The sequence below is a fragment of the Haliotis rufescens genome, unplaced genomic scaffold (genome assembly GCF_023055435.1).
Source record: "Haliotis rufescens isolate VD_foot unplaced genomic scaffold, xgHalRufe1.0.p SCAF_3, whole genome shotgun sequence".
Classification (NCBI taxonomy): Eukaryota; Metazoa; Mollusca; class Gastropoda; order Lepetellida; family Haliotidae; genus Haliotis; species Haliotis rufescens.
This window is the reverse complement of record NW_025964001.1, coordinates 20,951,130-20,967,309: the sequence shown is the minus strand read 5'-3', so window position 1 is coordinate 20,967,309 and position 16,180 is coordinate 20,951,130. Positions and strand designations below refer to the sequence as shown.

Here is a 16,180-nt window from a genome sequence, read left to right as displayed (position 1 = left end):
CGGAAACGACGGAGAAAGCCGAAGTACGGACTGCGCTCGGTCGTTCTTGAAGGTCAAGGTGGATTTAGTCGGTGAAAACCGATCGGTTGTAGTTGTGTTATTTCGAAAAGAAATCAAGGACCAAGGGACAAAATGTTCTACAAGTACTGTGGAATGACCGGGGCTCTTGTCCCATCAACACAGCTAGCAGCATATCAGCCACAAGTAAGCTGATTACTGTCAATTAACACATTGTCCGATTTTCGATCACCACTTTGCGTGTTGAACAGGCATGATATTGCCTAGCTATAGATCTGACGAACAAATTAAATTAACTCATCTTGATCGTGATATTGAAAATTGTAAGAGTCCATGGATTTGATTTTGCACAGTGAGACTATTAAAAAATACAACTCAAGATTTGAGACCAGTAAGCTACAATCTACAATGCTAACTGTGAAATCATTATCAAGTCTTTGAAGAACTACAAGTTTCTTATTAGTTCATGCTTGCTCTTTTTTACCTAACAAAAATAAGTTTAAGTGGCATCCATTTAAATATTTGGTTGGAATAACATTTAATTGTAAAGCTAATGCTAATTACTATTTGAAGGTGAGCATGCTAATTGTTAATCCTCACCACCTGTATTGTATATTTACTGTCAGCCACCTTGAACAAACTGTGCAACTATTATCCCTCATTATTACTATTGTGTTCATGGATGATTTAATCCTTGTCAGGTGACTTTAGCCTTGTCTTGATCCAATGATAAAGAGATTGAATTCACACCCTTAGCCTTGGGGCACAACAACTAATATCAGTCTACCGTTTTGAGGTGACACATGACATACAGTGCTTATACATCTACCTGTATGAAGTGTTCTGAGGTGATTTCCAAACTGAAATTCAAAGGTTAATCCTGAATTCATTTTGTATGGAACTAAATTGTGAAATGACCACAGAAGGTCAAGGAATAATCAATAAATTATATTGAAACACACAGTTTTAGGTTTACAATCGAAAAGGCAATACCATCGGATAAATAAGTGGCATAGGAGGCAATATCATAATATGTTGTGTCCTGTAAAACCATAGTCTTCTCTCAAATAAATGTTCAGTCTTGTAAGTTGTATCATGTTTCAGACTGATCAGTCTTGACCAAATATTCAGGCATAAAATGAAAGGGAAGGATCTATAATGTTCGGATTCCTCCAAATTGTAATGTTGTATCTTCAAATATATTTGAGCCTACTAGTTCTCAACATGACCAATCCTGTTCTAAGAATCCTAAGGGAAGCATTAATAATTTTATTATAACAATTTTTATCATTATATCCTTCCCATGATTCTTCCAGGGTTTGACACCATACAGTGGGAGAGTCTCACAGATTCTGTTTGATTCGGCAAAAACAAAGACTGTGGGTGAGCCTGAAGTAGCTTTCCGTGGCTCGGCCCCAGCGAGAGGTGCAGCTCCCCCTCCACCACAGTCAGTCAGTATCCCAACAACTGGCTCCGGCAACAGAGGAATTGTACCTGCCACTCAAGCTTACAGCAAGATAGTTGCATTGCAGAACCTCATGACGGTAATGAATAGGGAGATGACTTGCCATCAAACTTTAATATTCAAATAAATTATGTGAGTGAAACCTTGGGAATTTAAAGTTCAACCAAAGGACACTTCAGGATTGATCATTTAATATTCAGGGAGAGGGCTCGGGGAGTTTTGTTACACTGAATGACTTCTTTGAAAGGAGGAACCACACTATTTGGGGCGAGGTCTTTGGACCCACAACATTTCTGAAAGTCAGAAGTTTCTTGAATGACTCCTGAATTAACATATTCAAGATAAAGGTCAACAGAAAATGAGACCTGTTTTGCTACATCACCAGAAGTAATACCATTCCTTAAAGATTATCTCAGGAGTGATTAGTTTGAGCTGACATGAAATTCATTATGTTATCATGTTTATAGGGAAAAAAAGGGATGTTTTTGTGTAAATTTATATATCATAATATGTACATAATAATACATGTACTATCTAGATAAACACTTCTTTATTGTGTGAGACTATGCTGATGATGTACTTTGTTTCTAGATAGACACAATTTTATGGATGCTTTGTTTCTGTTCCACTGCTAGAAAAATGACGGGAAGCTGGTGTGGCAGATGTTTGGTCGTGATCGTGGGATGTACATATTTACTCTAGGGCTCTCCGCTATCGGTACCATCATGACTGGTGTTCTGCTCTACAAACTCTCCTTCCCACAGAAGCCAAAGGATTGATGATGGTCCGAGTAGTTCAGGTACACAGTTGAATGTTTTGCGGGCCATATTTAGTTTTGGAAACAATGATAAGTGCATGTATGTGTAGTCTGTCCTAAAAACTTTTGATTCTATTAGCCCGGACATGGCTCTAAGCGTTATTTGAATTAGTATTTGGTGTTATCAAGTGGACTATTAAAAGCTGAGCTTACTATACCAAACAGAATTTACAACACACACACACGTCTGGCTAGTGGCTGAAGTTGCAGCCTTGTATGAGTCATTTCGAAGTGTAGAGCAGATATAAAATCCTTTCCTGTTCGCATGATTTACTGATGTGGGAGGGTCTGAGAGACAATGACATTTGTTTGTTTCATCCATATTTCCTTGTAAGAGCTTTCCAGAGTATTATATCTCCCTTACGATATATACCTTGGTCCATTTGCAATCATGGCCTCGTTTTGAGACTGGTTTTGATGACATGATGTTAAAAATAGATGTCTGCTAAATTTTCATAATTGAAACAAGCAGCGATATCACAGTACTTGACTTGCTTTTTTTTGGGGGGGGGGGGGGTGTCTTGTACTGGCCTATCAAAGAAAAAACTACCTTTCTGCTCAAAAACATAGATATATGTATGTTATTTGTCTATTTTGCATACTAAAATATCAACTAGCATAAGTATGAGAAGATTTTGCATTTTGAACAATTCGCTGGGTTTCAATCAAGTCGACAGAGCATTTGGAAAATGACGAGTAAGCAGCATATTGTCGTTTTCTGAATGCAGCCTTAGGACTTCCCTCTCCATGTATTAATGCTCAGGGAACCATCAAGTACAGCTGAAAGTGCACAGATAACAGAGTCAAATATATCTGGTGCTTGTTATACCAGGTCACAATTGTAAATGTAGATGTTTGCTGAAATTCGTGTTCAGAGGGGAGTTTGTTTGGTTGTTGATTTCAAGCTCATGAGCGAGAGAAATTTTGTGCCAAGTTATTGATAAAGAGAGATAAGGAATGTGATGTCACTTGTGAAATGTATGCTTGCCATAAGAGGCGGGATTCGGTGGTCGGGTTCGCTGACATGGTTGATGCATGTCATCATATCCCAAATGTGTGGATCAATGCTCATGATGTCAATCACTGGATTGTCTGGTCCAGACTTGATTATTTACAGACTGGCATCATAAAGATGGAATATTGTTGAGTACGGCGTAAAACAACAAACAAACAAACAAACATTTCCGAAACGAATCTATGGTGTTGAATGATTCCAGGGTAAATGTCCATATAGAATGTGAGATGTGATACACTGGGTATCAAGGATGTGTCATTGAAGGGTGTATGTGTCATAGAAACTTCTTACCAATTTGTCAAAATTATAATGTATGAACACATTTTAACTCCATGCGACCCGTGAAGATCCGGGGTAGAATAGGTCTTCAACAACCCATGCTTGCCGTAAAAGGCGAATATGCTTGTCGTAAGAGGCGACTAACAGGATCAGTTGGTCAGACTCGCTGACTTGATTAAAGCATGTCATCGATCCCAATTGCGAGGATCGATGCCCATGATATCAATCACTGGATTGTCTGGTCTAGACTCGATTATTTTCAGATCGCCGTCATATAGCTGGAATATTGCTGAGTGTCGCATTAAACAACAAACGAACTCTACTCCATGCACGCACTGCAAAGTGTTTTGTGAAAGATACAGTGTTGTATTATGAACAAAGTATAACATCTATCCTTATCCATGTATTTGTTGTCAAAAATTGTTTTTTTTTGTTTCAGAATGTATGTATAAAAGATAGTTGCTGATGATGCTGGGCCTGACTCTACATGGGCACACATCCATGCTGGAACTACCAGGGAATGCAGCCTTGTACAAATCTTAATTAATAAATAATATATCATAGCAGTGTTTTTCACCTTATTTTTCTTCAGTTGAACCAGCTTGGAGTCAGAATGGTGCTGACAAACGCAGAAACATAATGTGGGCAAAGCTGGGATTCTCAACCACAACCATTGTTCCTGGCATCCCAAAGAGATGCAACTCACTCACTCTCTCACACACACACACACACACACACACACACACTCACACTCACACTCACACACACTCACACACACACACACACTGTGGTTTATTACTTTCTACACTGAGGTGCCATCACATATTTATTGTATTAGAATGAGTAGTTGAGTCTAGTTTTACGCTACCTATAGTTCACCCTTGTGCAAGGTCCTGATAATGGGCTTCCAACTTAACTTTGTGTCCATTTTGGCTACGAACTCTGGCTTATGGCTTTTTAACACTAATCAACTATAGGTTTTTTTAGGGACCAGTTCAAAAGTTCGATGTGGGATAAAAACACATAATTCCTTAAGTTTTAAGACATAGCCCCCTACCCACCCACACAAAATATTTCTAAAAATGTTGAATTTCTTAGTGGCCTTTTTTGTCACATATTCTTGTGTTTTGTCTTGATTATCGGATGAAGTTTATTTAATTGGTGTTTACAATGATTATTTGTAGGGTTTGTATAAGTTAAATCTGTCATATGTTACGTTTAGTTTTAACGTTTGTTTGTTGTTTAACTCCGCACCCAGCAATATTCCAGCTACATGACGGCGGTCTGTAAATAATCGAGTCTGGACCAGACAATCCAGTGATTGATATCATGAGCATCGATCCACGCAACTGGTATCAATGACATGCATCAACGAAATCAGCGAGCCAGACCACCCGATTCGTTAGTCGCCTCTTACGACAACCAGAGTCGCTTTTTACAGCAAGCGTGGGTTGCTGAAGACCTATTATACCCCATCTTCCGGAGGCAAGAGAGTTAACTTTTATAGTCAGTTAACTCACTTGCCTGGGGAAGATGAATATACCCCGGATCTTCCTATGTAACGCACAGCACTAGATGGACTATGATAAAACCCTAGCTTGTGCAAAGACTGGATGTATTTAATGACAATCCTAACAACATATGAATTTAAAAAGGATTGGTTTAATTCAGTTACTGTTTAAAACATTGAGAAATCAGGTAAGTTGATTTTGTCTGATGAAAAAATATGCATGGCCATTAACACACAAACGCACGAGCGCACAGGCACACACACACAATGACTTTTGCTAAAGTTTACTTATGGCCGGGTTGCCATGTACTATACTACACCCAGGAAGGATATATCAATACCTTTCAGGCACGCACTCAGAGTTACTATCTACCAAAATATTAATTAAGTACATTGTTGCAAGACTATGGAATAATAGGGTCCTGCGGGTATTGTCCTATACTGGGAGCATGAATGAATCGGTCCTCTCATCTTATTCAACTATTCTGTTCTTTCTGTGTACATACCGGTATAGTTTCAGGTAATTAATATATTTAACAGACATTTATACGTAGAAAGGTCTTTAGGCGCACAGCAGAATTCATACATATTTAACAGAGCGCCGTGAATCTGTTTATACACAAACACCTTTAGAAGGAAAATAGCTATTTTAAGAAAGATATTCTTATTAGAGTAAAATCGCCTGTAACTTTTTTGTTCTTTCTAAATCCGAATGGCTGTCACAGGAATTTATCTAGACCTGCTCAAAGGCCGATATGCGCCCCTAAACCTGCAGCAAATGTAAGTAAAAATTTCCAAATTAGAATTATAGACTTCCCAGTTCGTGTTGTAACTAATATTGTTGCTCTTCAGAGCTGATTTGTATTTATATTATTATACTATTATAAATAATATTTATTATATATTTTAATTGGTTCCCTCAGTTACGTTCACTCACATATTCGACATCAGTGTAAGTGGAATTCTACTTCAGTCATGTTATGGATACATTTTAGTCTTAAAAGCAAGGTGGTGGCCCAGTCATCTAAGGCGACGCTATTCGCTGTGCAGAGTTGCTTCACTTTGGGCACGCCAGAAACCAATGATTGTGGGTTCGAATCCCGGTTCGCCCCGATTATGTTTCTAGGTTTGTCAGCACCATACCCGTGCTCGTGGGTTTCACCGAAGTGGTAAACGTCTGAGACCACATTAAGCTGACACGCCGCGATATAACTGGAATACTGTTAAAAGCGGCGTTAAACCCAACTCACTCACTCACTCACTCACTCACTCAAAGCAAGGTTATTAGTGATCTGACAGTCATCTGTATACAACGTTTCTTCAATAATCACCATCCATGTTCTTTGTTTCAAGACAGTTTGGAAAGACATATATCACTAGTGGCCGATTGTCATAGACACATACTTAAAATAAATGATTTGCAAAATGTTTTATATGTGTTAAGTCAACCATAGACGTCTATACGTCTTTGAGTCAACATACGGCTCTGTCACGGCTTGAAACTATACAGGGTTAAATCAAGATCTGGTTGATCATGTATGGAGTTCGGTCTGCGTGTGTGTGGTCCGTGTATACAAAATATGTTAAAGAAATACACCTCAGGCAGTAAGCCTTCTGTGATTTTCATTTTTGTCACTTCCCTGGCAGAAATCGGAGACCGTAAAATAGAAAAATAATAATCTATTTTATGGTCTCTGCAGAAATGGACCACGAGTTGTATCCAATGACAAACTTTGAAACTGTTTAGTAGGTCTCTAAGAAATGTGTTTAATTATGTTATACTTTCACATTGAGTGGCAACTGGGTTTATGTTCAAACATGAGCAGGTTTTGTTTCCAGTTGTTGCTCGTAAAATCTTCTTTATTACACAAAAAGTATTTGCACAAATATGAAGCTAAAGTGCCTTTCACATATATAGGCCTACCTCAAACTGGTAAGATGCCTTGTAATCGTTTGAATAATTTTAACCAATTATAATTCACTTCACCTTCACTTCCCATCGATTATATAAGCTATTATACGAATGTAGTGAAGAGTAGAGTTATTTAAAAATAAAGGGACTGTTTCGATTATATTTTTACTGTGTTCCCAACATTAAAATAATAATAGATCTAATGCCTAAAAGCGGCATCTCTATTTTCGTGTCAAATTATTTTATTATGTAAATAATATTGATCATAACTAGATCTACATCATATTGTAAATATTGACTAACATTTTGAAAGTGTAGCATAATGGTGTCAAAAATGACTGATATCCTAAAAAGATTTACTTATCACATTGAAATAACAAAATACGACTTTCATCAAGGCACAGTTTAGATTTCTAAGGGAGACATCATTTATTGTTCAATTGAACGTCTCCCGTATACCATTATTTACAACTTGATTGTGTTTTTCCAAAGTGGAGTCTTCATACACTACCTATTTTTTCATATTTGTAACTACGGACACACCCTAGGAGACGACAGTATTATTGTATCATTATATGAAATTTGTAAGTAAACTATTTCTCCCTCGCCCATGCGCTGTCTCTCGTACTTCAGTTACTTCCGTTGTGTTTCACATCACCTTCGGCAAGTTTCCTCGACCCCCAACATGAGTGCCACAAATGTACGTTCTTGAACTGTGCTCTTTTTTAAATATGTCAGAAAAAAAACAGTGGTTCAGTGTCATCATTTATAAATGAATACTTGAGGATATACGTAGTCTAATTGTTCAGTTAATGAATGACCTTGAGTCGTGACGGTTACAAGTTGTGATATGGTGTCAGGACTTGTTACAAACATTCGATGATAACTATTAGGAATACGATTTTACTTACGATTTCAGTTCAGTAGACCACTCTAATTCACTGATTGCTTACACGTTACTCAAACACCGCCAGTGTGTTGGTTTCCTAAGTTGTGTTTTGTGATAATAAGTGTACTTTGTGGGTTCCACGGTGATTATTATGACCGAAGTTTACATCCAACCATTGAAATTAATATGATTAAACATGATGAAAGGGGGAGGAATATTCTTTTAGTTCACACTCGTGTGACTTGGTCATTTGTTTCTTTGAGAGAAATGTGATATGCCAGAGGTGTTGTTAAAGAACCATGATTATGAAATTAAAATGTGTAATGATGGGACTTTGACCGGTACTATTGTATACACCATGGCAGTATATTACTCAATCAAACTTTTAATTTGTTGCCCCACTTTATTCTATGATGTCTGAATTTTGTAATAGGATGATTTTACATGTTTATGGGCTTTATTGGAGTCACAAATGTTAATGGCATGTGCTCAATACAGATTAATACTCTTATAAGTGCAAGAAGAGTGTGTTTTGTCATTGTGTAAAAGTGTCATCTCTACTCATGTTATGTTCTTCCTGTGAGGCCAGAAAAATGCTCCTCAACTTATGGATCAAAAGGGGGGCACGGGTGGCCCAGTCGTCTTAAGGCGCCGCGATTCGCTGTGCAGAGTTGCGTCCCTTGGGCACGCCAGAAACCTATGATTGTGGGTTCGAATCCCGGTTCGCCCCGATTTAATTTCTAGGTTTGTCAACACCATACCCGTGCTCGTGAGTTTCACCGAAGTGGTAAACGTCTGAGACCTGCGTCACTTCGGGCTTTCCTCCCACATTAAGCTGACACGCTACGATATAACTGGAATACTGTTAAAAGCGGCGTTAAACCCAACTCACTCACTCACTCACTATGGATCAAAAGACCTGTTTGTTCTGCATTGTTTCAATGAATGTTTTACAGGCAGTGCGTGTATTTGCACGTGGGTTGACCACCTCTGCAGCCCGATGCCGAGGTACCACCCCTGGCTCCTCCCAGTACCAGAAGGTCCAGGAGTTCCAGAACATGATGTGTGTAAGTAGTAAATGACAACATTCATCTTGAACATGATGAACCTGTTGTTTCTCACTCTTGTCCACACAGAGCTCCCAGACTGAGCATGCTGTACATCATGATTCAGATGCTTTTAAAAAAAAATTGTACATGATTCAGGTAAGCTTGAGGCAGTGGTGTGGTAACATGTATGGCGATGATTTCTGTATTTTCAAATGAACGTTAATAGTTTGCATTTTTCACCGAAAATAAAGGGGAAATGATTGTGACATTTTGTCCATTTTGTGGAAACCCAAAACATGAGTTGAAATATACCATAATTAGTTTTTGATAGTATTAATGTCATCCCGGTTCACCCCGATTGTGTTTCTAGGTTTGTCAGCACCATACCCGTGCTCGTGGGTTTCACCGAAGTGGTAAACGTCTGAGACCTGCATCACTTCAGGCTTTCCTCCCACATTAAGCTGACACGCTGTGATATTACTGGAATACTGTTAAAAGCGGCGTTAAACCCAACTCACTCACTCACTCACCATATGGAGGGATGGAAATGAGCCAAGAAAGACTACTAGCCCAAATAGTGATAACATATAGCAATACCCCCAAAAATTGAAATTATATTAGCCTTTAAGATACATTTCACACAAGTTGGTTAGTGCCAAGTTCTATCAGTGCCAATGGCATTGATCGTTGTTCACAATATCCTCACTAAGGCCACCGTAATATTTCTGGAGTATTGCTGAATGCGGTGTAAAACAACAAACTACTCCTCCCCAAAAATGTTGTAGTTAATGCCTGAACTTAAATACAGTCGTTTTCTGTTTCTGCCTTGAAATTAAACATGTGAGCACCATGTTTTAGGTATAGCGACACATATGGAAGAGATGGAAATTAGTGCTAGCGTCCTAGCCTTGACCAGTTTTGTTGATGTTAAAGGTAGTCTAAGAGCATGTTAGAGCTTGTAGAATTCCAAACATTTTGAAGGCCTTTTCTGTATGTTGTCACTATTCAGGCTAGTAGATGTTCTTCCTTAATTTCCTTCTGGGTATAAATATTTTGCTTGGAAATGGATTAATAAAACATAGCATGCATAAAGCCTACTGTTTTTTTAATAAGAATTATTGTTCTGCCATAAATCATCTTTGTAGCTGTTAAGTGATTCTGATGATCATTTCGTCTTGTCTGTTTCACGTCCAACACCTCTGTTTGTAGAGAGATGATGGCCTCCTTGTCTGGCAGAAGCGTGGATTCCGTGACACTTTCGGCTATCAAGTTACCATGGGAATGACTCTGATCGGCCTTATACCAACAGGCTACCTCCTCTTTTATAAAATGTCATTTCCTACCAAGAAGGATTGAATATATAGGACTGTAGGAACTATTTGTTAGCACTGATACCTTTGTGAATACTATGTGCATCTCAAAGGATATCAACATGTTTAAGAGCAGGAAATGTTGGTCATTGTCATTATTATGTGTGAATGAGGAATTAAAAAGTATCTGAAACAAACTTTTGTTATGTTTGTGTATTTGATATTTGTATTCTGCTGTGTAGTTCTGTGTTATTCTAGGTTAAAGAAATCCTTAACATGCTGATGTGAGTGAATTTTATTAGTTAGTCTTTACGATCTTAGACCAGATCATTTCAATTATTTGTTTCACAGCTCTTTTGCCAGAAATGACCTGAAGGTAGGAAGGCAAAACAATCAAAATCACAATCACTTTTTTAACAAATCTTTTTTTTAGTAGTATATTATGGTCACAGCACCAACTGTTGCGCCATGTAGCTGACCACTAACAAGCACCTGTTGCTCACATGGCTGCTGACCAGCCTGTCAGCAAACTTCATTTAGGCACAAGTATCAGTTCAAAATGAATGGGAACAGAGAAGTTGTTGGATGCAACCACGGTTCACAGGTTGATCTACCTTAAAAGAAGCAGGGTTGGAATTGTAGGAAGCTGATAACATAATGATAGTCATTTTATAGCCAGTCAGTGTCAAAGCATTGAAACTTTGGTTTTATGCCAAGCTGGACCTAGCAGGATGTTGTTTGAAATCTTCATTTGAGACCTGAACCAACTGAATTGTCACACATTCAAATAGATTAGCATGGGAGAAGATGCTGATGGTTTAAGATGCAATCGTAGGTGACCTGACATTATCTTCCAAGACAAACATGAATTCATGTTTGTCAACACAACTGCTTGACAGTACATGTATATGTGTTGTTATAAGAAAAGATCATTAGATCTATTACAGATTCAAGACTAAATTCAATTGTTACAATTCCTTGATCCTGTAATATAACTAGTCAGGCTGTTCCCCAGAACAGCTAGTGCAGATAGGTTTCTTTTCACAGAAGTCTATGACCTGGAGATAATGGACAAAGCAGAGGCAAATCTCAGAAGTCTAAAGAAACGTAAACTATCTGGAAACAGGACAAGGAAAATAAACTGACTCAACTGGGTAACCAGGAGTTATGGAAGATGTTCAGGGCTAGCAGAATGAGTGACTGGACCTTATATTTGTTATATTATGCTTGGTTATAACACAATCACAACACAATTCAGTTTGATAATACTCCATTGTATTTATAATGAGGCCTGAAGATGTTATATGCAATAAATGTAAAGTCTGATGGACAAATGACTTTTCTTATCATAAAGGAAGGAATATGCACTTGTTTTAACTGGTTCCTGTAAAATAACTGAAGTTCAAACAGGTGGAGGATGCGAACGTAAAATCAGCCAAATCCTGATTCAAGTAAAAGTTTATGTGGTCCTGCGATACTTATTAAGAGAGGATGGAAGTGATGCTTAAGAATGATTGTTGTATAATAATAATTTAATCAACATTACAACATTTTCTGTCTGTCGACATGTCCGATAGAGGAAGAGCACTGTATCCACGGGAGTGCGAAGTTCTGATGAAAATAGTGACAGTTTACGCAATTTTCACCACCAAAAGCCCCAACCCTTTCTCTTTCTAAAACTAAACCCACGCCCCTTGAAAGATAACTGTGTTTCATGGAGAAAATAGCATAATAAAACATTATTTTATTAAATTTAGGATTCCGATGGTGCTGTAGAGAAAAAGATTTCGATAGTGAAAAGGTCAGACACTTTCATTATTTTGATAAGATCTTCGAATTCCTGTAGTGTATCCATGTACTCGTACAACGATCAGTGGAATGAAGCATTGCTCGACTTTGAAAGATTCTGAAATGTTACTTGCACAACATTTACCAAGCAGAAAAATTATCGTGTATCCAAAACAACAGTGACGCGATCCAAAGAACCTTCTAGTACTGACGTACAAGGGTTGATTAATGTGTTCCGAGCCTTAGAAGGAATTGCGTAACAGTGAAATTTTATGTGTGGTCATTACATGATGTACATCTACTAAAACGTGAGTCAAATGAGCAAATAGTTTCGCTGTGACAAATCAGTAAAATCAACATGGGTCTGTGACCATGGGAGAATAAACGTGCAGTGATCAAGCTCTACAATGAAGATATGAGTACAACACTAGGTTCGGATGCCCGTTACTATGCCACCTTGAAGAGGTTGACAGCAGAAACTTTGGCAATAAAGAGCGTTATCAGCTCGTTGGGTTCTAAAGCTTCTGGTTTCTGATAAAAACGCACCAGTCTCGTGACAGTCTAGCTCTGTTTGAAGCTGATCTATAAGGGTTCTTGCAACGATCTGTGACCATGGATGAAACCTGGGTTCGCAAATTCCAGTCTGAGTACAAATAACAACCAAACAGTGAAAGCATTTGACATCATCTCCACCAAAAGACAAAGGCTCCACCTTTGGAAAGGTTATTGCTACTGTGTTCTGGGATGATTAGGGTGTCGTCATGATGGACTGTCTTCCAAAAGGCCAGACAATAAACGGAGCATATTTTGCTACATCTTGGATGCAATTACGGGATAAAATAAAGATAAAGAGACGTAGGAAGCTGAAAAAAGGTCAATGCGACAGTTTATAAATCAGTCGTTGCCAAGGCTAAATCCACGAGCGGCTTTGAACTCCTACAGCATTCACCTTATTCTCCTGATCTGGCTCCACCAGCTTCCATGCATCTGTTCACAAAAATGAAGAAAGCACTAGATTCTAGCCGTAACCTTTTTCCACTCGAAGGATGACGTCATGTGGATACCCTTTTGATAGCCAAGAGAACTTGGGCTTTTACGATACGAAACTGGGACCGTACAAAATCGTTGGCAAATGGTGTATCAATGCATCTTCCCGAGGCAAGAGAGTTAACTGACTTTAAAATTCCAGTTTCCACCCATGCCGAACTAGGCTGGAATTCCTGGGCTCGACCGTAGTGCCACCAGTTGTTAATACAAGTTATGTCTCTACTAAACTCTCTCATATGGACCAATCAGATTCCACCTCTCGTACCACTTGCATTTGTTTCAAACGAAATGGCGGCGCCCAGTCAAGACGATCTGATCATTATCGGGTTTTTTCAGAGTGTAAACCCCCTGGATGCCACAGCGACACATATGTCCCTCCTCTTCAACCCTCACTTCGAAGTCGAATAAAATTCAAAATACATCACGCAGACTAATACACTTCACAGTTTTGAATTCCCCCTTCTGTTTATCATTTACTGTCATTTTAGGCAATTCAAAATTACTGAAAGTGACTTCTGGAAATTACGTACATTGTAAATCTCGCCAAATCACAATTCACGGCATTATATAGATATTTACTGTGTTTAGAAATCTAAATATCGGATATTTATTCAAATAATTAAAGTAGAAAAATAGCATATTAGCGATCACGGGTATCAAATCACTAATGATAATTCTGAAATGTCGCTGATAAGCTTAGAATTGTTTAGAATGTTTTGGAAAATACGCATACATATGGGCGGCCATTCGGTAAAAAAATACAAAGTTGAAAAAAAGGACAAAAGTACGCAATTAAGGTCAATTATTACGAATAAAGGACTAAATGTTACTACTAAAGGTCAAAATACAAAACAAACAGACGCCGGTTAAACTTACAAAGTTGAAATAAATGTCAAAAGTGCGCAATATTAATAGTCAAATGTTACGAAAAGACGTCATAAGAAAAGAAAGAACAATATGTGTACGAAAGAACGTCAGTGAACACGAAAGGACGTTTTCAATAAAGAACGTCAGTGAGCACGAAAAGACGTTTTCAATAAAGAACGTCAGTGAGCACGAAAGGACGTTGACAATAAAGAACGCCAGATGGAGCTGCAATTTGTAAAACATTCCGGGGTTAATCGGCTTGTTCCGCCGTGTATATGATAACTGCATGCCGAGGTGCACAATGTATTACGTCATGAAAACGTCCTTTCGTGCTCACTGACGTTCTTTCGTACACATATTGTTCTTTCTTTTCTTTTCGTAACATTTGACTATTAATATTGCGTACTTTTGACATTTATTTCAACTTTGTAAGTTTAACCGGCGTCTGTTTGTTTTGTATTTTGACCTTTAGTAGTAACATTTAGTCCTTTATTCGTAATATTTGACCTTAATAGCGTACTTTTGTCCTATTTTTTCAACTTTGTATTTTTTGACCGAATGGCCCCCCATACATACACGAACGCCGAAGTGAACGTTCCGCCATATTGGATTGTGTTTACAAAATGCCGGTTATGAGACTCCTATTCGATCAGGTATATTTCAAACTCAGCTGCTATAATATACATGCATCCCTGAATTCCTCATACATTTTCGAAACAAAGGATGAATGGTCTTTGTCACCAATGCAAGTTATCTAGATGAAATCATGAGAAATACATCAGGTATGGAAACGAAAACTGTGCTCGGAAAACTACTTGCTGAAATGTAAACAAATCAAAATTCAGACTTTACACTGTGTAGCATTTTTAGAGGTATCACTTTCGTCAAATTGTTGCATACATTGGCGCGATCACGCGTTTGAGAATAATCATGGGAAGAGTACCGTTGCAATAATTATGGAAATACACATATATACATTACAATGATGTGGTAAATTCAACAGAAGTCGTGAAAGTTTCCATCCTGTGTGACGCCATGACTGACGCTAAATCACGCACAACGACGACGGTAGTTATCTGCATTTCTGACTAATTCTCTTTGTTACATTGGAAACATGGTAAACAAATAACAGTACGCAGATTGTCAGAATGTTTCTGATTACTTATGTGACATATTTATGTGTATACGATCCCTCAATCAACGAAAATCCTCCTCTGGAAATCCAGCGTACCGTTGTCAGTGAACACGCCATTTTGTAAAAGTCGGTCACCGGTAGTGATGTCATACGGAAGTAAACATTGTTGTACATATTTGGTAATTTCTTTGAGGTGTAAACTTTCAAATTGGCACCCAGCGTGTTCTGTTTTTGCCTAGTTTTCATTTTTATCATCGCCTTGATAATCCACAGATATGACGGAAACCTTTTTGTGCAGGGTCACATTATTTATGAGTAGTAAGCAGCACATAGGATGACGTCACTTATGACAGTGGTGTTATGTACTAATGCGCTAGATCTACTGCAATCATGAGAATATAGACAAAATGCATCGGTTCGATGCTAAAAAGGTGCGATTTTAGGGTGTGTAAGAAACAGATTACTGTACTCGTGCCTGTCAGATACCACTGATCTTACAACTCGTTGCTACAAAGCGTATCTAACTCGCTTTCGCTCGTTAGATACGTTTTGAAACAACTCGTTGTAAGATCAGTGGTATCTGACAGACACCCGTGTAGTAATCTCTATGTATAAGATTTGACATGTTAACACATTCCTTCAAAGGTACTTCTAAAAAATAACTATTGGCATGATATAAATAAAAACATCACCACAGTTGCTTTTGCAATTTAGTGTACATTTAGATTATAAGTCTTAAAACTGGTCTGTTATCTGTTTCGACATCTAAATGTAACCGTCCGATTTGCTGTAGATTATAGACATCTAATCTCATCTTCTCAACAGCGCCAGCTTCCTCCCCCTCACGATAAGGACAGATGGGACATTTATTTATCGCCGCCTTTCGTGTTTACGTCTAGTAGTTTCACAGATTCTCTCCCCGTTTAAGTCACTTACTCTCATGAACCACAAATGCTCGATAAAACGAACAGCGGGCAACGAAATTATTTATGAGAAAATGTGTCCGATCGATTTCATAAATCAAGACAGTGTAAGTCTGTCGCTACAGAGTTACGTGCCCCTGATTCCCAGGTGGCAGG

The 16,180-nt window shown here is 38.2% G+C and overlaps 2 protein-coding genes across 2 annotated transcripts; both read left to right on the top strand.

Moving 5' to 3' along the window:
- Nucleotides 1-15: 15 nt before the first annotated feature.
- Nucleotides 16-4,157, top strand: LOC124137080. The gene is made up of 4 exons (XM_046503232.2): nt 16-204; nt 1,335-1,562; nt 2,119-2,282; nt 4,034-4,157. The coding sequence occupies exons 1-3, from the start codon at nt 133-135 to the stop codon at nt 2,260-2,262; spliced, it is 444 nt and encodes a 147-aa protein (XP_046359188.1). The 5' UTR covers nt 16-132; the 3' UTR covers nt 2,263-2,282; nt 4,034-4,157.
- Nucleotides 4,158-7,606: 3,449 nt separating this feature from the next.
- Nucleotides 7,607-10,461, top strand: LOC124137078. Its single transcript, XM_046503230.1, has 3 exons — nt 7,607-7,716; nt 8,862-8,972; nt 10,164-10,461. The coding sequence occupies exons 1-3, from the start codon at nt 7,627-7,629 to the stop codon at nt 10,308-10,310; spliced, it is 348 nt and encodes a 115-aa protein (XP_046359186.1). The 5' UTR covers nt 7,607-7,626; the 3' UTR covers nt 10,311-10,461.
- The last annotated feature ends 5,719 nt before the right edge of the window (nt 10,462-16,180 follow it).

What these genes read in the sequence shown, in the direction of transcription:
- LOC124137080 (XM_046503232.2), top strand. Translation starts at nt 133, where the DNA reads ATGTTCTACAAGTACTGTGGAATGACCGGGGCTCTTGTCCCATCAACA. An exon ending in TAGCAGCATATCAGCCACAA is followed by an intron (nt 205 to 1,334) that starts GTAAGCTGATTA and finishes TGATTCTTCCAG; the next exon opens with GGTTTGACACCATACAGTGG. An exon ending in CATTGCAGAACCTCATGACG is followed by an intron (nt 1,563 to 2,118) that starts GTAATGAATAGG and finishes TTCCACTGCTAG; the next exon opens with AAAAATGACGGGAAGCTGGT.
- LOC124137078 (XM_046503230.1), top strand. Translation starts at nt 7,627, where the DNA reads ATGCGCTGTCTCTCGTACTTCAGTTACTTCCGTTGTGTTTCACATCAC. An exon ending in CCAACATGAGTGCCACAAAT is followed by an intron (nt 7,717 to 8,861) that starts GTACGTTCTTGA and finishes AATGTTTTACAG; the next exon opens with GCAGTGCGTGTATTTGCACG. An exon ending in AGTTCCAGAACATGATGTGT is followed by an intron (nt 8,973 to 10,163) that starts GTAAGTAGTAAA and finishes CTCTGTTTGTAG; the next exon opens with AGAGATGATGGCCTCCTTGT.